The sequence below is a fragment of the Neovison vison genome, chromosome X, assembly GCF_020171115.1.
Source record: "Neovison vison isolate M4711 chromosome X, ASM_NN_V1, whole genome shotgun sequence".
Lineage (NCBI taxonomy): Eukaryota > Metazoa > Chordata > Mammalia > Carnivora > Mustelidae > Neogale > Neogale vison.
The window spans coordinates 103,930,510-103,950,387 of NC_058105.1; the positions used below are offsets into that span (position 1 = coordinate 103,930,510).

The 19,878-nt window shown below is 35.8% G+C and overlaps 1 protein-coding gene across 7 annotated transcripts in view; it reads left to right on the forward strand.

Annotated features, from left to right (window-relative positions):
* Positions 1-19,878, forward strand: part of DMD (dystrophin) — a 1,990,807-nt gene that overhangs the window by 730,254 nt on the left and 1,240,675 nt on the right. For all 7 annotated transcript variants that reach the window (XM_044235639.1, XM_044235638.1, XM_044235634.1 and 4 more), the window contains 3 exons: positions 11,588-11,767; positions 12,072-12,200; positions 13,770-13,940. In XM_044235639.1, coding sequence (XP_044091574.1) covers positions 11,588-11,767; positions 12,072-12,200; positions 13,770-13,940 — 480 coding nt within the window. The remainder of the gene's footprint in view (positions 1-11,587; positions 11,768-12,071; positions 12,201-13,769; positions 13,941-19,878) is intronic.

The window sequence follows — 19,878 nt, forward strand, 5'->3', positions numbered from 1 at the left end:
TTTATTTGACAGGGAGAGGGAAAGAGAGCAAAAGCAGAGGGAGCAGCAGGCAGAGGGAGAGGGAGAAGCAGGTTCCCCGCTGAGCAAGGAAGCCTGAAGCAGGGCTTGATCTCAGGACCCTGGGATCATGACCTGAGCCAAAGGCAGAGGCTTTAACCCACTGAGCCACCCAGGTGACCCACTTCTACTCTATTTTAATTACACTTATTTATTGTGTATCTAGTTCCAGAATAAATTAGAGTGGTTTATAGAGATACAAATGATTCATCTGGTCAAGGACAAATAAATTAGAAAACTAGAGAAAGGGAAAATTACAGTGGGAAACTTTTCACAGAAATATGTCCAGAATATCCCATGGAGAGTAGAATAGGCAGAGGAGAGTAAAGCTTCAAAATCTGTCACCAAGCTGGGGTGCCTGGGTGGCTGAGTGGGTTAAGTGTCTGGCTCTTTGTTTCAGTTCAAGTCATGGTGTCAGGGTCATGAAATCAAGCCCTGCATTGGGCTCTGTGCTGAGCACAGAGTCTGCCTGAGATTCTTTAACCCTCGCGCTCTCTTCCCCTCTTTTCCTCCCTTGGAGTTCACTTGTTCTCTCTCTCTCTTTCTTTCTCTCTCCCTCAAATATTTAAATAAATAAAACCTTAAAAAAATTGGCACCAAGCTTAGTATTGGGCAAAATAAAAAGTAAACATACTTTTTTTTTTCTGTGCTAAGAACAGTTAACCTGAGGGGTGCCTGGGTGGCTCAGTGGGTTAAGCCACTGCCTTCAGCTTAGGTCATGATCTCAGGGTCCTGGGATCGAGTCCCGCGTCAGGCTCTCTGCTCAGCAGGGACCCTGCTTCCCTCTCTCTCTCTCTGCCTGCCTCTCCATCTACTTGTGATTTCTCTCTGTCAAATAAATAAATACACTCTTAAAAAAAAAGGAACAGTTAACCTGAGATGTATTCAGTTAACATTTTTTAGGTGTACAATGCTGTATTGTTAGCTACAGGAAAAACATTGTACAGCAGATCCCTAGAGTTTATTTATTCATCTTGTATAACTGAAATGGAAGTAAACATGCTTCTGAGATTCAAAGTGTTCAAATTATTAAAACTATCATTAAAATAGTTTTAGGGTACTAGTGAGAGTGTTTTTCTAAAATTTAGATACAGAAGAAAAATTAGACAGGATCATAAGTGAGATAGAACCTTGATTAATATTCTTATAATAAACATAATAGGAAGGTTTATGTTGCCATTTTTCTCTGAGCATACTTTCGTGCAAACCAATGCCATGAGCCTGACTCTGGACTTTCTGTGTCTTCTTCATGAATATCAGGAGTTTGGCACTGTAGGGTCCTTTTGATAGGCCAACGATGTTGTAAAAGTGAGTTTTCCCAAACAAAATCTCTTGTTTAGGTTTTACTCCTGCTCCACATTCTGTAGTCACATGTTAGAAACCAGAGGTGTTAGAACACGTAACTTTCCCAAAGAATACTGAGTACTGAAACATTTCAAGATGTTTGAAAGTATAATCTACTTGGGGAAGACTGTGAACCTGTGAATCTCTTAGGTATCTCAGATCAGATACTTGGTGGTCTCAAGAAGAGAAAAAATGGGGGCGCCTGGGTGGCTCAGTGGGTTAGGCCGCTGCCTTCGGCTCAGGTCATGATCTCAGGGTCCTGGGATCGAGTCCCGCGTCGGGCTCTCTGCTTCCCTATCTCTCTCTCTCTGCCTGCCTCTCCATCTACTTGTAATTTCTCTCTGTCAAATTAATAAATTAAATCTTTAAAAAAAAAGAAGAGAAAAAATGAGAGAAGTTCCAGAAGTAACTAGGGTGGTGGTAAGGCTGATTAGCTGGAGGCACAGCTGGAAGCAAGAAAAACTGTTCTGTCAGCTCCTACCGTATGCTCATGTTTCCACATTGCAGTTACAAGGGAAAAAATGAATACATTGAAAAGGTAGTCTAAAGTTTTAAAAGGTTAAAAAAAATTAATTCAGTTAATGGGAAGCAGACATTTTAGAGTAAGAACAAAAATGAGACAAAAGTTTAATATGGGAATTGAAGTTATACTGTTAATGCTAATTTGAAATTCCTAAAGCTCAGTAGCCCTTTCCCTGTATTTTGAAATTCAGACAGTCTCCCTCCATTAGAGTGGTGATAAAAAGGGAAAAATTAATATTAAGATTTTGAGGGATGCCTCGGTAGCTCAGCCGGTTAAGCATCTGACTCTTGATTTTGGCTCAAGTCATGATCTTAGGGTCCTGAGATTGAGTCCCATGCTGGGCTCTGAGCTGGGTATGGAGCCTGCTTAAGATTCTCTTTCTCCCTCTGCCCCTTCCTGCCCTGTGCTGGATCGATCTCTCTTTCTCTCTCAAAGAAAAAAGATTTTGAAAGAGTAGATCACTCCTAGCTGCATGGTCTGGACAACAGAGATAGTTTGAGGAAATTGTAACTGTCAAGTGTTTGATGGTTTCAGGATCAGGCATTTTCCCCCTTCATCCCTTACAAATCGCTGTTAAGGGAGTTTGCCAGGTTGAGATCAGAAACACTGATGTCTATAGAATAGAAAGAGAAACGGTGGAAGGAAATGGTAAGATGAACTAGAAGAGTTTGGCAGCACCTGGGGATTTTGAGTACCAGCACTGCAGAGGATCTCTGAGCTGTCATGACAGCTTCTATCTTCTTGGACTCATGCATGGGCATTAAAAATTTCACTTGCCAAGAGAACAAGGAAAAATGTGTGTTTTGTTCACTGGTGTTTCCCCTGCACATAAAATAACAATGACCCATAGTGCATGCTTAGTAAATATTCATTCAATAAAATAAATTGCAAATTAAGAGATGACAATTAAAACATAATGGCAATGCAAATTTTTTTTGAGAGAAGAGAAGAATGCTAATGTGCTTCTAACATTATGGTAAGTTTTAGAACAAATGGGAACATGAACAATCATCCAGTCAAATACTCCCATTTTATAGATGCAAAAAGGCCTGGCACATGGCAAATCTGCAATTAAAATCCAGTACTATCTTTGATTTCATTAGTTTTTTCCCACTATAATTGTTGTTGGAAGTTGTATTTTCTAGTAATTTTAAGGTAATCTAATTCTAAAAGTGACAAAAAGTTGTCATTCACAATAAGAAAAACATACACAATGACTAAATTTAAAGTGCAGATTAAATAAATCTGTGTAAAAATAACAAAATGAAAATCCTGTGTGCATTTGTCTTGAAATCACTGATTATTTAGATATAAGTCAGTTGATTCTCAATATCCCATTATGGCTTCAATTATTTAGCATATGAACTGAGTACAAAAAATAAATGTAGGAAAGTAAATAATTATGTTATTAAATAGAAGTTTATATCTCTGATGATCATTATGCTTGGAAAATGTAAGCTTCAGCAAAGTTTAATCTATATTTTCTAATTTAATTTATTAATTAAATTAATGTTAATTTAATTTATATATAATATATATTTAATATATATTTTCTGATTTAACCACTAACAGATTTCATGTATTCCCAATTTAGTTTCAGTAGTGAAAAATTCAAAGCCACTTAAATAATTCAGCTACATGAAAGCCCTTTTAATATTCACAGTGTTATATAAAAATTAAAATGATCAAATGTAATTCCATGGAAAATTATTTCGGCTCCTTAATACTTTAAATCCATCAGCTTTTAGGATATTTCCTATCTGCTATTTTTCATAAATTGACCATTAGATTTTATTAACAGTAGCGTCAGGATACCAAGAGTTGCCTGAAACAATCACACATACACACAAATGTTGAATTCAGTTGTGTTAAATATGCAAAATAATTGATGTCTAAATAGCCACTTATATAACAAGTCATTGTGATTTTCACTCTGATTTAAGGGACATATTTTTATAATATTCAACATGAGGAAGAACAGTGATGAGTTTTCTCAGTTATCTTTCTGCTGTCACTTCAGTCCTAAAATTTAGTGACAATCACCCAATAAAATCTTGTGACAGAATGCATCATTTTGTTTGCCAATTGGTTCTCAGCATTGGCTGCACATTATAATCACCTGGGAATATTTAAAAGGCTATCAGTGCCTGGAGCCTACCCCCAGATATTATGATTAAATTGGCCCAAGTGTGGTCAGTGTCTAATAATTCAGCAAAGTTTGTGAACCACTAAATAATGCAATACGAGTACTCTTATGAGATCTACATTCAGTTTAGTCAACCATGTCCTGTATTTTTTTTTTAACAATTACCTTTCACAGTTTAGAGAGATCTGGCCTCTGGTCCTAGATTATCTGGATAATTGCTTCAACTCATCACTCCTCTTAGCTATAAAAGCATGAGAACTATTACTTATTTCTAAAGTCTGTTACACTATCATCCCCATGAAAAATTACGTATCTTTTTTTAAAGCAAGCATAGTAATTTATCTGTGAAGTGAAATAACACTAGCAGACCATTAACTTGGTACAATGAATGCATCAAGCAGCTGTTACTTAGAAAATAGAACATCTGTTAAATGCCATTGAAGTCACTATTCACTGTCATTATAGTTATAGCTGTAATTTCTGTTCTGCACATTCTGCTTTCATGAAATTCTTCTTTAATAGACAATACATTATTAATAAAAAGTCAATACACATTGCCATAAAATCCACTATTTAATGTTTGATGTTCCTTTTGAATCTATCATTATATTATTCCTTCACATTAGCCTAATAATAAAATATGTCCTAAACCTCTAGCCATGACAGAAATGTAGGGACCTGCAAAAAGACTATCATATTTTATCACATTTAAGACATTAGATTGTATGATACACCATTGATTTAATTACAGCTGTCGTAGATCAAAAGAAACACAACCTTAAACATAAATACAAATTCTTTTTTAAAATTTATTTATTTTCAGCATAACAGTATCATTATTTTTTCACCATACCCAGTACTCCATGCAATCCGTGCCCTCTATAATACCCACCACCTGGTACCCCGACCTCCCACCCCCCCCCCCCCGCCACTTCAAACCCCTCAGATTGTTTTTCAGAGTCCATAGTCTCTCATGGTTCACCTCCCCTTCCAATTTCCCACAACTCCCTTCTCTCTCACTCCCCATGTCCTCCATGCTATTTGTTATGCTCCACAAATAAGTGAAAGCATATGATAATTGACTCTCTCTGCTTGACTTATTTCACTCAGCATCATCTCTTCCAGTCCCGTCCATGTTACTACAAAAGTTGGGTATTCATCCTTTCTGATGGAGGCATAATACTCCATAGTGTATATGGACCACATCTTCCTTATCCATTCGTCCGTTGAAGGGCATCTTGGTTCTTTCCATAGTTTGGTGACCGTGGCCACTGCTGCTATAAACATTAGGGTACAGATGGCCCTTCTTTTCACTACATCTGTATCTTTGGGGTAAATACCCAGGAGTACAATTGCAGGGTCATAGGGAAGTTCTATTTTAAATTTCTTGAGGAATCTCCACACTGTTCTCCAAAATTCTAAGTGTCATGTCAGTTTCAGAAATCTTAATATGTGATTGCAATAATGTAATTTTTAAATTTTCTTCCCATAACTGTATTTTGTACCTAAAGGTGAAAGAACTCTCCCCCATTCTTGATGACCAGAAATGGTATAATATTTATGTTGACTGACTAAATGCAGAATCTACGTGGGGAGGGGAACCTTTTAAAATATCCTTTTGGGTGTATTAGTTAACCCTTCATCCAGATGAGAGGGAACTTGCATAAGAGATTAAGAAAGAGCTGAAATAAACAAGAATTTAGTAGCATCTTAGTAAAGGGAGAAAGAGATATATAAATGGTACTGTGGCTCCTTTTCTTTTTTAACTAGATGTGGGGCTGAATTAAATAGAACCTATGGGCAGGAGACAGAGTTTAAAAAGGTTGGGGATGGGGAGTGGGAATGATAGGAAGTCAGAGAACTTATCCTGAGAATCTAAATCACTGGGAAATTCCAGGAAGACTTTTGGAAGCCATTGGACTTCTGGAAATGTGAGAGATCAAGCCCAAGTGTGGTATGTTTCTCTGCCCCTGTTAGAAAATAGTTACGGATATGTTTCTGTGGGATCAGATAATTAATTAATCTTACGCTTTTTACTATTTCACCTTTAAATAATTCATCTTACACTTTTTTTTACCATTTCACCTTTAATAAAATTAACAAAACTATTTCCATCACATGATGATGTGATCATTAGAAACCAACAGAATGAGTTTTCTCATCCTGCTATAACCCATCAGTGAAATGAATTGGTAAGCTGATGGCTGAATCCTGGACCTCATGCCATTTTAAATTAGATTCGAGTGATTTAACTTTCAGATATGAAGAATGAATCAGAATGTATTTCCATCTTTTACTTGAACACATGGGTATCTTTATTAGGAGAAGTTAACCTATGCCATCCCTTTTTTATTATAAGGAAATTGGAATAGCCTTTGAAAATTGCTATGGCTAGGAAGAAGTCAACAACAAATTTATGTCTTTGAAATCATGGAAATTAGTGTTTAATATTTCGACTGTATGCTGGAGCTGGTATCAAATGTTACAAATTAAGCATATGGACAGTAAAAGTATGTTAGATTTTATGGCAGTTAATATTTAAACCTAGTTCTACTCTTAGCTGATATTTTTTCTGTGTCATTAAAAACCCCAGGTGCCAAGCATGTATTTGACATTAAGCTGCTGGTGAAACTCCTGGAACTGGACTTATGGCCAGGTCATAGGTCAAAGTAAAAGTGAATGTGCATAATTCTGTTTGTTTTTTGTTTTACTCAGCCTTAAAATCAGCCCTAGAAGCTATCACATTACCACAAGACTGAAAAAAACAACAAAACAAAAAAACCTTAAAGTTGAGCTAAATGACTTCATCATTTAGTCAATGAATTTGAACTTGTCCATTCAGAAGGGTAGACCTGTCAGAACCTTCACCATCCCTCACCCAGAATGTCAGCCAAAGAAGGCATGAATGTGAAGGATTGGACTGGATGTCTTTCTCCTCATCTCACCAACCCCTTAAAAAACTGCATCCCTTAGAGAGGCATGAGTGAGGGTATGCAAAGAATGGCCAAAACAGTAGTTGGAGTTCAGTCCAGTAATTCAGTTCTCAATACATTGACAAGTATAGACATTGTTATGGTATGGGAAACTAATAGAACTGGGAGAATGGTTCGATTCTTTTTGGTTTCCAGTAAATAGTCCATATTTTTCTTTTTGTGGCTGCTGATTCTTTTTTTTTTAATTATTATTTATTTCTTTATTTTCAGAAAAACAGTATTCATTATTTTTTCACCACACCCAGTGCTCCATGCAAGCCGTGTGATTCTTTTTTTTTTATTTAATTTTTTCAGTGTTCCAAAATTCGTTGTTTATGTACCACACCCAGTGCTCCATGTAATACATGCCCTCCATAATACCCACCACCAGGCTCACCCAACCCCCCACCTCTCCTCCCCTCCAAAACCCTCAGTTTATTTCTCAGAGTCCACAGTCTCTCATGGTTTGTCTCCCCTTCCGATTTCCCCCAACTCACTTCTCCTCTCCATCTCCCCATGTCTTCTGTGTTATACCTTATGCTCCATAAGTAAGTGAAACCATATGATAATTGACTCTCTCTGCTTGACTGATTTCACTCAGCATAATCTCATCCAGTCCTGTCCATGTCGATACAAAAGTTGGGTATTCATCCTTTCTGATGGAGGCATAATCCTCCATAGTATATATGGACCACATCTTCCTTATCCATGTGTCTGTTGAAGGGCATCTTGGTTCTTTCCACAGTTTGGTGACTGTAGTCATTGCTGCTATAAACACTGGGGTACATGTGACCCTTCTTTTTACTATGTCTGTAACTTTGGGGTAAATACCCAGTAGTGTAATTGTGGCTTTTGATTCTGACCCTCATATTTTCTGGATTGTTTGGCACTTGATCCAATCCTTAATGGTGAACTTCATTTTCAAGTATCACCTCTTCCTTAAAACCATTCATGCTCATCCCAGCCATGACTCATCTTTCTCAAACAAGTTCTTTCTACTGTGATACCAAATACTTGATTGCACTTTAGCCTTTCTCTGCAGCTACACTGTGGGTAGAATTAAAGCAGGATATGCAAAGACTACTTCCTTTCTACTCTCTGGCAGTGAATGGCACAGTACTTAGTGGATATTAAGCACCAAAAGCAAATTCACTAATTGATATTTTATTGAGACCTGCAGAAAATCATATCAGTATATTTTTTGAAGTCTAAGATAATAATATTTTAAAGTCATATTTTAATTTAAAATAAATCTGTTATATACTTGAAACTAAGGTAGAAATATAATATTTTAAAGTCATATTTTAATTTAAAATAAATCTGTTATATACTTGAAACTAAGGTAAAAATACTTTTGTTGGAAAAATAAAAATCTATTCAATGAGCACAATATTTTTCCTAATGAAAAATAGCATTTATTTAATACCAGTTTGTTCTTGAATGCCAAATGTGAAGATTTAACTCAAGGATTTCTTTTATGGTAAGAATGAAAAGAGTGAATCACTTTTGGGGCTATTATCACCACGATGGTTACTGCTTTTTTTGTTGTTGTTGTTATGTTCATCATGGCAGTAACTTTCATGTCTTTTTTTTTTTTTACTTTTTTTTTCCAATTTATTTGTTTTCAGAAAAACATTATTCATTATTTTTTCACCACACCCAGTACTCCATGCAAGCTGTGCCCTCTATAATACCCACCACCTGGTACCCCAACCTCCCACCCCCCCGCCACTTCAAACCCCTCAGATTGTTTTTCAGAGTCTTTGAGTGCTGTCTTAAAATACTAGGGAAGCTAAAGTGATACTCGTGATTATCTACATTTCCTATTTTATTCTTTTCATGAACTGAATGAGGTATCCCTGTATATTAAACATTTTCTCTTGAAAATTAGCTATAGAATTTTGGCAGATGTTTAATCCATACTAGTTGGTTATGATCCATGAACTTTTTGCAACAATATTTTCCAAATTCAAAATTTCTAACCCTTCTAAGATCTGGAAATTTTCATTGCCTTTAATTGCATTATCTGGCGTAGAAGAGACAGATGTCTGTGTATATAACTTTTTATATCAAAGCTAAAACAGTGTCATCTTTAAGACATTTTAAGAGATAATTACCAATCCAAACACAAAGTAAGATTCAACTTTGTGAGGTGTTAACTTTGCAAATACGTAATCTCTGGTGACAAGCCACTAGTCTGGAATGAATGCAGGAAGGAGGGCATGTTCATTTGCCTGTCTTTCCATATCTTTGACAACTGCATCTTGAGTATAGGTTTCATAAGGACAGAGACACTCTCTGTCATTTTATTTACAGTGCCAAGAATAATGGCTACCATATAAGGTTGTAAAGGTCGTGTTCCACACAAGGATGCAGATGAAAGGAATAAAATCTAGCCCATGAGCACTCACAAGTCAAGCTCCAGAAGGGTTGTTTTCATGCCAAGGAGGCATTTCTCATAATTTCCTTAAAGACATTAAGTAGAATCACCTATGTCATTGCTACAACAGTGATGCCTTTAGTAGGAGCTCAGTAACATTTAGGATTGCTAAATGAAGGAATTCCTTCTATGAACAGCTGGCTTTACCCATGCACTACAGATGACAGCTGCATCACAGATAACCCTCTACACAGTAGCCAATAAGTGCATTTGGCAATAATTACTCAAATCTCAGATATTTGTCTATTGAAAAAGAAAAACACAAATACAAAAGATTGTCTTGGGATAGGAGAAACAGTATCTTTTGTGCACAAATTACTTTATACAGTCTTTTTATCAGATTTATTACCCCTATTTATGTGATGTGAGATGCAAAAACAAAATGCATACACATAGTGATTTTGAGTTCAGCAGACCTGATGGTGTGAAGGATAGGCAACCACAGAGCATCTACAAATTAAAGATGAGGTACAAGCTGGCCTCAAAGAGACCCTCACTCTCAGTCTCGATTACTTGGCCCACTTCTGTTACTCTCTGTGCATGTTTCATTTACCTCTTTGCAGGTGAGTTCCCTCCTCTTTCTTATTGTTGCTACTCCCCAGTGATTTTGTCTTACTCTGGCTTTGGTTTGCTCTGGTGAAGATATCAATTCCATTTCTAAATACCTGAGTTAGTGTGTTATCACAGTCTCTGTATCTTTTACTTAAACTTCTTGTGAGGGGTACCTGGGTGGCTCAGTGGGTTAAGCCTCTGCCTTCAGCTCAGGTCATGATCTCGGGGTCTTGGGATCGAGCCCCGCACTGGGCTCTCTGGTCAGTGGGAAGCCTGCTTCCCCTCTCTCTCTGCCTGCCTCTCTGCCTATTTGTGATCTCTCTCTCTCTCTCAAATAAATAAATAAAAATCTTAAAAATAAATAAACTTCTTGTGAGGTTCTGGTCTGGCTGAGCCCATAGTGAAATGTCCCACAACATTTCACTTTCATGAGGGCAAGAAAGGGATCAGGGCAGAGGTCAGGAAGTGCAAGATGGTCACCTGGTCAGCCATGATACATCACCAGAAAAGGGCTGGGGTAGAGCTGAGTGTAAACTTTTATACAAGGATCAGTTTTTCTATCAGCTTTCTACATGCTTTCTAATATTAAATGTGCTTGTTTTTAAATTTTGTAAATCAGGTCTTAGAAAGTGGTGGTGCTTTCTTAGGGGTTCTCATATTACTTCTTTATTTTCACAGACCTCTAATTGAAATTAAGTATTTTTTTTCAGTTATGAATGAGCAGCAAAGCCCAGTAATAGCTATAGTTCCTGCAACTTTGCCACCAGTAAAAATGGCAGATAATTCTATATCATATTCTATTCATAGTCTATATTTCAAGACACCAGTTATATTCATCACTACTTTTAAATTACCCTAAACATCTGCTGCTAGATTATTATAGTTGCATACATTAGGAAAGAAAACAGGTATTACTATCTTACAGGTTTTAAAAAGATATTTTGTATATTGTTTTCCAGTAGAACTCCTTTCCTTTAAAATCCAGTGGACTCAAGTTTATTTTTTTAATATTATTATGAGAGAGTCCTTATGTTTCACCAGATTCCAAATAGGTTTGTGTCACCAAAATGCTGAAAATTTCTTCTGTAGAAATACAAGAGCACACTAATTGCTAAATTTTCTAAAAGCCATTGCTTATTTGTGTATGAGGTTTCTGAGGTCTGTCTTCACCCAGTATATTTACAAATTAAGTAAATATAAATATGTTTAGATGGACAATATGTATGTTTCTCCATTAAGTGTAAATAAATAAATAGAAATAAATATAAATAGAATAAATAAATAGAAATTCAACATGCTTCTGTGTGTGTGTATATATGTATACACACATATCTAGATAGATAGATATAGATATAGATATATGCTTATATATGCCCAATAATGTAACTACAATGTATATGGTAGGATTTTCATCATTCATGAAGACATATGGAAGTTTTAAATCATTGAAAAATCTTACTGTAGTAACTATACACACAGTCATTTCAAAAACATTAAATCTAAAGACTACCATATATGAATTACTCCAAGCTCAAATACTGTCCTTTTCACAGGCTACTCAGAAAGAGATTGAGAAACAGAAGGTTCACCTGAAGAGTGTTACAGAGCTGGGAGAGGCCTTGAAAACGGTTTTGGGCAAGAAGGAGACCTTGGTGGAAGATAAATTGAGTCTTCTGAATAGTAACTGGATAGCTGTCACTTCCCGTGCAGAAGAGTGGTTAAATCTTTTGTTGGTAAGAGAAGAAGCTAGAGGATTTTCAACCCCTCTCCATTTTGAGAAAGAAATTATGTATGCTTTGAATAATAATATCTATGTCTGCAAATTCCTTAACTTCACATGAATGGTGGCTTGTAACACCTATAACTATATTTTAATATTTTGCTATGTCTCTGCAGTATTTTATATGGAGATCACCCCTAAGTGTGATTTGACAGATACAATTCTTTTTGCCTTTTAATGTTATAGAAAGCATGACAAATATTTTAAGAATATTGTCTAACCAGTATTGTGTCATGGTATATCTCTATAAAATTAAGGAATACCAGAAACATATGGAAAACTTTGACCAGAATGTGGATTATGTCACAAACTGGATCATTCAGGCTGAAGCACTTTTGGATGAATCTGAGAAAAAGAAACCTCATCAAAAAGAAGACATACTTAAGGTAGCAAATAAAATATTATGAAAAGCAATTTTCTAACTGTACACCAATCATGTCAGTAATCAAGGAGTTATTAATAAGAGTGAATAAAGTTCTTCCTCTCATCCTTCCTCCCTCCCCTCCTACTTTCATACCCTCCCTACTTTCTTAACTCACATGGGAGTTAATGACTTTGAAGAGTTTTATAATCTGGATATCTGTCCATATCCACCTCTCAGCTAATTACACAAAACTTAAACACCAATGACAAAGAGATTCCAGGATTTATTTTGGTGTAATTTTGCAAATTCCTGCCCATTTGACTACTTAATAGTGTGTTCCTATATCTAACATAAGGATCAGTTTCCCAGTATCATTCACAGCCTATCTGAGTCAGCACCTGAAATCCAATCATCTGGACATTTTGCCTGTGCAACATCCAAATCTTCATAATTAGTAACAGTACTGAGCTTATATAAATCTGAATGTTTTTATTTTTTACTATATGTAAGGTAAACATGGCTTCATGTTCTCTCTTTGTATATCAAAACCAATTATTAGGATGTCCTGAGTCATCTTTCAGAAAGGCAACTTAATCTTCATTAAAAAAAAAAAGATACCTATAAAAGGATATGAGAGGTATAATGTGCGAATTTATCTTATTGATGCTATGTTAATCTCCATTTGATAACATCTTTCTCAATTAAATATGAAGAGTTGAATTTTAACAAATTTTATTTAAATTAGTGATTCCTTATTTTGTTGTGCTGAAATAATAGTATTTAACTAGTGGGCTGCTAGTTAAAGAACACTCAAAAATTATAGTTTCTGTCTGAACAACGCATATGTTAATGTTAATGAAATTGCTATTTTCCGAAGATTATAATTCATTTTTAATGAAAAACTATTGATGTATTTCAGGCTATCCCTAAAACACATTTACTCTGTTGTGTGTACCTTATCTTGCTTTCTCTTGTCCTTCAATGTGTAATTAAGGAATGCCATCTTAACATGAATTTCCTCCAAGGTCTTTGAAATAATAGGACCTAAGTTATTTCATTTATACCTTCTCTGACCCCTTGAGTCAGGCAGAACCTTCTTCACTCCCTCTTTCAGTGACACAGAATCCTTATTTGTTGGAAAGTCCATTTTTCCCCCATGATGCTCAGTATAATAAAAGGGAACTCAGAAGTGTTCAGGAAAGAATAAAAAAATTTTCCTCAGCTACCTTTCCTTCCGAGGATATATTAAGGTTGTTCCGCGGCTATGACATTGAGTAGAGTTAAGATAAAATAAGACTAAATATAAAATATGCTGGTTGTGGGCAACATAGAGAAGTCAGGAAAACATTCCTCATCCTTCCTCAGATGAGAAATAAATCTAGATCTAAACAGGGGCAGCGATCTATTTTCCTGAGATGGCACACATTCTCAGTCTTCTCCTCTATTTTAGGGAAGTTGGCTTTTTCCTCCCTCTGTATTCCTCTGCATGTGCTTGTTCTTAGTTTGTCTTTCTCTTTCTCACTCTCTGGCTCTCTCTCAACTTCCATTTAATTACTAACTTCGAGCCCTGTCTCTTGCTCACGGAATATAGCGTTTAAAGGCTGAAATGAATGACATGCGCCCAAAGGTGGATTCCACGCGTGACCAAGCAGCAAAGCTGATGGCGAACCGCGGCGACCACTGCAGGAAAGTAGTAGAGCCAAAAATCTCAGAGCTCAACCATCGGTTTGCAGCCATTTCTCACAGAATTAAGACTGGAAAGGTAGGAAGATCTGCTCCAAGGTGGAAACTAGTGATAAATGATCTCTTGCGAAGGTTACGCAGTACTCTGAAGGGGGCAAGCGACCCCCACAGCAAGGTTTTCAAAAAGAAAATGAAGGCCAAAATGTATTTAAGGAAATTTTAACACTGAATCTCATGGGCGATCAATCTCTCCTCACTATCCCCCACCAGTCTCTCTGTCTGTCTGTCTGTCTGTCTCTCTCTGTCATTTTTCCTTTCATGACCCAGCTATTCTAGAACTACGTTCTGTACTGGTTCACTTATGTACTTTCAGGGGTAACCTTCAGCAAAGTTAACAAATAGCATGCTGCAGGCCAAAAACAACAACAAAAAAGCACAAAAGACATCTATCTAAGGAAAGCACTACTGACTTATTTTGCCAAATATAACATTGCTTGTGTGTAATATGGATCAAATATCCAAATGGGGCCTTGTACAACTCTTGCATGATCTAGAGTGTTTGTATCTCTTTATTGGTCGTGCATATGTGTGTATGTGTGTGTACTTAACTTGCTCTTGCTAATTGCCGATACTTACTGTGACAAAACCCATTAGGATACAATAACATGCTCAAGCAATGAAAACAAATAATCACAAAGCTTATATATCTTAATTTTGTAATTTTATATGTCTATTTATATTTATTCTATTTAATGAAGAACCAGGGAATATGGAACTTTTGCATGATAACCCTTTATATTTGTGTAACATTTAATGAAGACAAAATCTTTCTTAATAGGCAGCTTGCAAAAATACTTAAAAATATATAAATCCAACTCTTTTGGGTTAGTGTTAAATTGCAAGGTAATTACCCCCAATTTTATAAAATGTCAATTGATACATTTTCAATATATGTGATATGCTTTCAAATACAAAAATGTATGTAAAATAAATATGTGTATTTACATATATAGATAATTGCTATAAATAATCTTAGATGAGAAAAATGTTTTTATAAATATTTGTGAGAAAATATGATATGATGTAATATGTCAGGTAAGTGTCGACCCCTGGAACAATAGGAGAATATACTTGAATATTATTTTCAAAAATATGGACACCCAATAATAGCATGATTTACAATTACTATATTTTCTACACATTCCAATGTATCACTGTTATATGTACTAGTATATATTTAAAAGAGTTTCTAAAATATATTGAAATGTGATATGAATTTCAAATACCCACGAAACATAGTTATCCTTCAGAAATCGCTCTCCCAAAGCAGAAAAGGCATTAGCATACCTTAATGCATTGCTGCTTCTTTGTAATGCTTAAGTTAACGAGTTAGTTTTACTCATTTATGTACTACTTTAAGGAAACTGTCCTCACCTGGAAAATATCTGAAAGGCTCCAAACTTTACTCTCACAGCATAGTTGGTTTTTAATAATTTACTCTGCTGTTTAAGACCATTGCTTTTACTTCTATGGATTATCATTAGAGTATGTAATATATAAACAACCAAAGGCTATTTCAGTTATCTTAAGAAATGGATGCTGGTACTTCATTATTGGGTTTTGTATTCTTCCTGCCATATATATCATTAAGCTATAGAGTATTTCAGAGAAAACAAGGTATTGTTTTCTTGATCCTTGCAACAGTAGATTGAGACAAGTTATGTCACAGGATTGTGACTTGTAGATATTGACAGATGAGTAGAATTCAGCCTGTATGATAGATTACCAGACTTAGCATGGCCAAGAGAAGTCTGTGAATTTTCATCCTATGTTCCGTACACATTTGTCAGTTACTTCCATATGTCTTGCATTAGACGAGCCACTTGCTGCACTTCTTTTATTGTCCTTACTGAAGAAAAGCATAAGAGATTTTAAATCAATATTTTCAATATATATATAAATTAACAAAAGAATCACATTGTCACTTTTCCAAGTATTCTTTTTTCTCTAAATCAATAAAGATGACTGAATGTGATAGTGACCCCATTTGGGGGCTTTGAGAGATAATTATGCTCTATCATCATGATGAAACAAAAAACATGGAGATAAAGCTTATCTGACATTTTGCTGATTTTTTTCATTGCATTGTGCTACTAAGGGTGATAGTATACACGGGTGCAAAAGATACTTAAGAATATCTGTTTATGAACACAAACTTAGTCATTGTAATCATCTGACATTCTTAACACTAGTACATCTTCATGAAGATGTGCAATTAATGAGATAATTCCAGCAATCACGTAGTATAATATGAAGAGTAGTAGACATAAAAGATGGAATCGGAGGTGTAATTTTGTCAGCATTAGGCAGAACATGTGATTTGTCATAAATAATGTTTATCAAATAAAAGAGTTAAACCAGATTAGCACCACCCTCAGCCCCGAAGGATTATTATTTAGAACAGGACATAAAAAATGGTAACAGGAGAGTTAGTGGATGGGTAGATTTCTGTCCTTTTATCTTTCTCCTTCCTGTCGTAGGGTTCAAGAGATACAAGTTATGTACATAGAACATAGTGTAAAATTTCTGGTTTAGCTAAAATAAGGAGTAGTTAGAGTAGCTCTTAATAGTTCTAAAGTTTGACAGTCCAGTGGTCTTTTGTTGATGCAGTAAGGAATTTAAAATAATGACCTGTACGTGTGTTTGCTTATAGAGTAGGGTAATTCAGGAAGTGCTGGAATTCTTGGGGTGACTTGATCTCAAAGTCAAGCTCCTAATACGGTAGAGCTTATGCATGGTGAGATTGGGTTGGAGTATGTCCTTCTTATGTTTGAATCGATGGGCAGGTTTTACGTAAAAGAATAATCTGGAAGAAAATCTACAGTGATTAAATAAAGTAGGTTGGGAATATATATGGATAGAAAGTAGAATCAGAGTAAGAACTCACTTCAGGATCCTTTTAATGGTCAACTAGAAATGGCAGTTGAGCAGAGCAAAATTTTACCCTGAAAACTCACCAACAATCCCTGGATTCATTGTCTGGTGAAGAATACAAAGTTTATGTCTCCTGCAAGGACTGTTCATGACAAGAAATGAAAAATCAGGAAGGCAGTGAGCATTGAGGTCCTCAGTGTAGATTGGTTGAGAACTTGTCCATGAGATGCAGCTCCTTGTAGTGGTAACTTTTAACTATGGGTGAGGGGGGAAAAAAGGAAAAAGTTCTTAATTTCAAGCCACCAAACTTGCTTTCAATGTGGTCTTGGATGTGACACTTTACCTTTCAGAGCCATGTTTTTTTCTTGAAAATTAGCAAGATGATATCTGTCTTATCCTAACCTCAAGATTGTGGTAAAATTTAAATGACTTAAGATATAAAAAGCATACATTTAAAAAGCCTACATGTTACTTTATAAATACAAAATGGTAAAAATCATTAATATCCACAGTTATTTCCATCATATTATATGTTAGCCTTGAATGACCAAATTTTGAGAATTGAGACAGAAATTGAAGAGAAAAATAAATGGAGGATTGGCTGATTTCTCCTTCTGGCCTCTGCTGGAAATGGGCTAGGATCAAGAAGGTGTCTTTGATATTTCCATTGTAAGGACCAGCCTTATAGATTATCAAGTGGACCAATATAAGAAATACTAGAAAGTTCTGCTTGTCCCAAATATGACATGAAATGCCACCTCTTCCCATTTTATTTAGGTTGATTGGTAGTATCTGATTGCATTGCTTAATCTCTCCTAATCTGCATGAAATCTGTTTGAGAAAATGACAGTTTTAATGGGCATGGTCAGAATTATAAAAATGAGCCAGTGGTAACTTCATCACCCTGGGTAAAGTCAGTGGAACCAATGGTCAAAGACAACATGTCTCAACTCTTTCTGTCTTAGGGCTTCTGAACATGGTGGCATAGCAAAGTGATAGTGAGGAAGATACTGTCAGGAAAAGAAGATAACAGGAAACAGGTACATAGAGGGCAGAAATAAACTGACTACTCAGTACTGTTACTTATGGCATCTCTGCTTCTCTCCATCTTCTGAGAAGCCAAATTGGAGAGGGGAGTCTGTATTTTGGGAGAGATGGTAATTGAGGTAGAGCTTAAAGGATTAATGAAGGAATGGTTGGGAAATTAGACCAATATGAATTATCTCTTAGCAGCCACGTGGTATTTCATGTCATAATGTTTGGTTCGGTGGTATCTGTATTGCTAGCTAAAGAGTGATGAATTCAAAGAGCTTACTGTTTAATGGTGGAGCAAGATATGTTCATGGATATTGGGCCAAGAATGAGTGTATGCTCAGTGAATTAACAGCCATTCTAGCCACACAGAGGAGGTAGCAGTTCAGGATAGAATGTGAAAAAGCTCAAGAGTATATAGAGTGTTCAGTGGAGAGTACGTTCAGTTTACTTTCGAAATGTAGAGCATTGAGCGTGAAGCTTAGTTGTGGATGATAAGACTGAAGAGGATGATTAGACACAGTGTGGAGAGGTCATGACAACTAGACTAATAGTTTATGCTTAATTCAGTAGGCAATGAGGAGTTCCTAATGTGTTTTTTTTTTCAGTGCACTGTTGAAAGGTTAGTCCAATAGTAGTTGTGAAGAGAATTCAACTGAATAATAACAGAAGTGGGGAAACAATTAGGAAGCCATGGTGATAATCTAGATGGGAAACACTGAGTATCTCAAATAAAGGGGTATCTCTGGGAATGAAAAGGAGGTCATAGTGTAGAGCAGTGACTTTGAGACCTTTCTTTACTTGGAGGAACTGTTAAAACACAGATTGCTGTCTATCCCCTGACCCTACTGCCCACAGAGATTATGATTCAATAGACCTTGAGTGTGGCCTGATACTTGCGTGTTTAAGAAGTTTCTGGATGATATCCATGCTAAGGATCTGAGAACCAGGTGGTCTGTAGCTTCTGTATTTGAAAGCCAGTGGTCTCCACACATTAAAAACTAGCCTAGGGGCACCTTTGGCTCAGTGGGTTGAGCCTCTGCCATCAGCTCAGGTCATGATCTCAGGGTCTTGGGATCGAGCCCCGCATTGGGCTCTCTGCTCAGTGGGGAGCCTGCTTCCACCTCTCTCTCTGCCTGCCTCTCTGCATACTTCTGATCTCTCTCTGTGTCAAATAAATAAATAAAATCTTTAAAAAAAAAAAAAGGATCTAACCTAAACTTAAATTATTACATGTGAGGGCCAAAAAGATGGTGAGCTAAAAAATGACTCAGGATTCAAGACTCATTGGGTATGAGAGTCTACACCTGAGTTTCAAGAATAAAATATGCATCAAGATATTATTTATCACCTTATAATACTTAATTTCAAAATAGTGTTGACTAAACATTTTATCTAGCTATGTCCTATTAATATAGGCAATTACTTTGTTATAAGAGATTATGAAGCTTATACATATAATTGGCCTATTTAAATTCTCTTCATTTCTATAGAGCTGAAATGTTAAATTATTGGCACTGCAAATGGTACCAACCAAAAGAAAAGTGAATTTGTTTTTTATTTCTTTAATTCTTTATTAAGATTTATGTGCTACTGGGGAAAAAAGAGTTATGTGCTGTTGGATATTTTATACCCTATATTCTTTAATTTGCATAATGGGCCTAAAATTCATGTGGCAGTTTCTCTATATATATTTAGTGTAATTATCACATGAGATTTGGACAGTCTGGCATTGTTTGTGTAAATATCCATAGTTTTGTTGCTATTATAATTACAATGTCAAGTTTTTGACCTCCAGTAAGAGTTAGCAGATGGAAAAGTAATTGTTTTTTGGATCAGGGACTTTTCACACAAACACAAACACACACCCCTTTGACAAAGCCAGTGATTTTCCCATTTAGTAAGGAACATATCAGGAGGAAAAAAAGCCCTATATTGTTGGGCCTAATCTATCTTAAATAAGGATTTTTTATGTAAAAAATAATGTATAAATACTTTAATGAGAGTTTAGACAATGTTTTGGCTTTTTTAAACATCAGTGGGAAATAAAT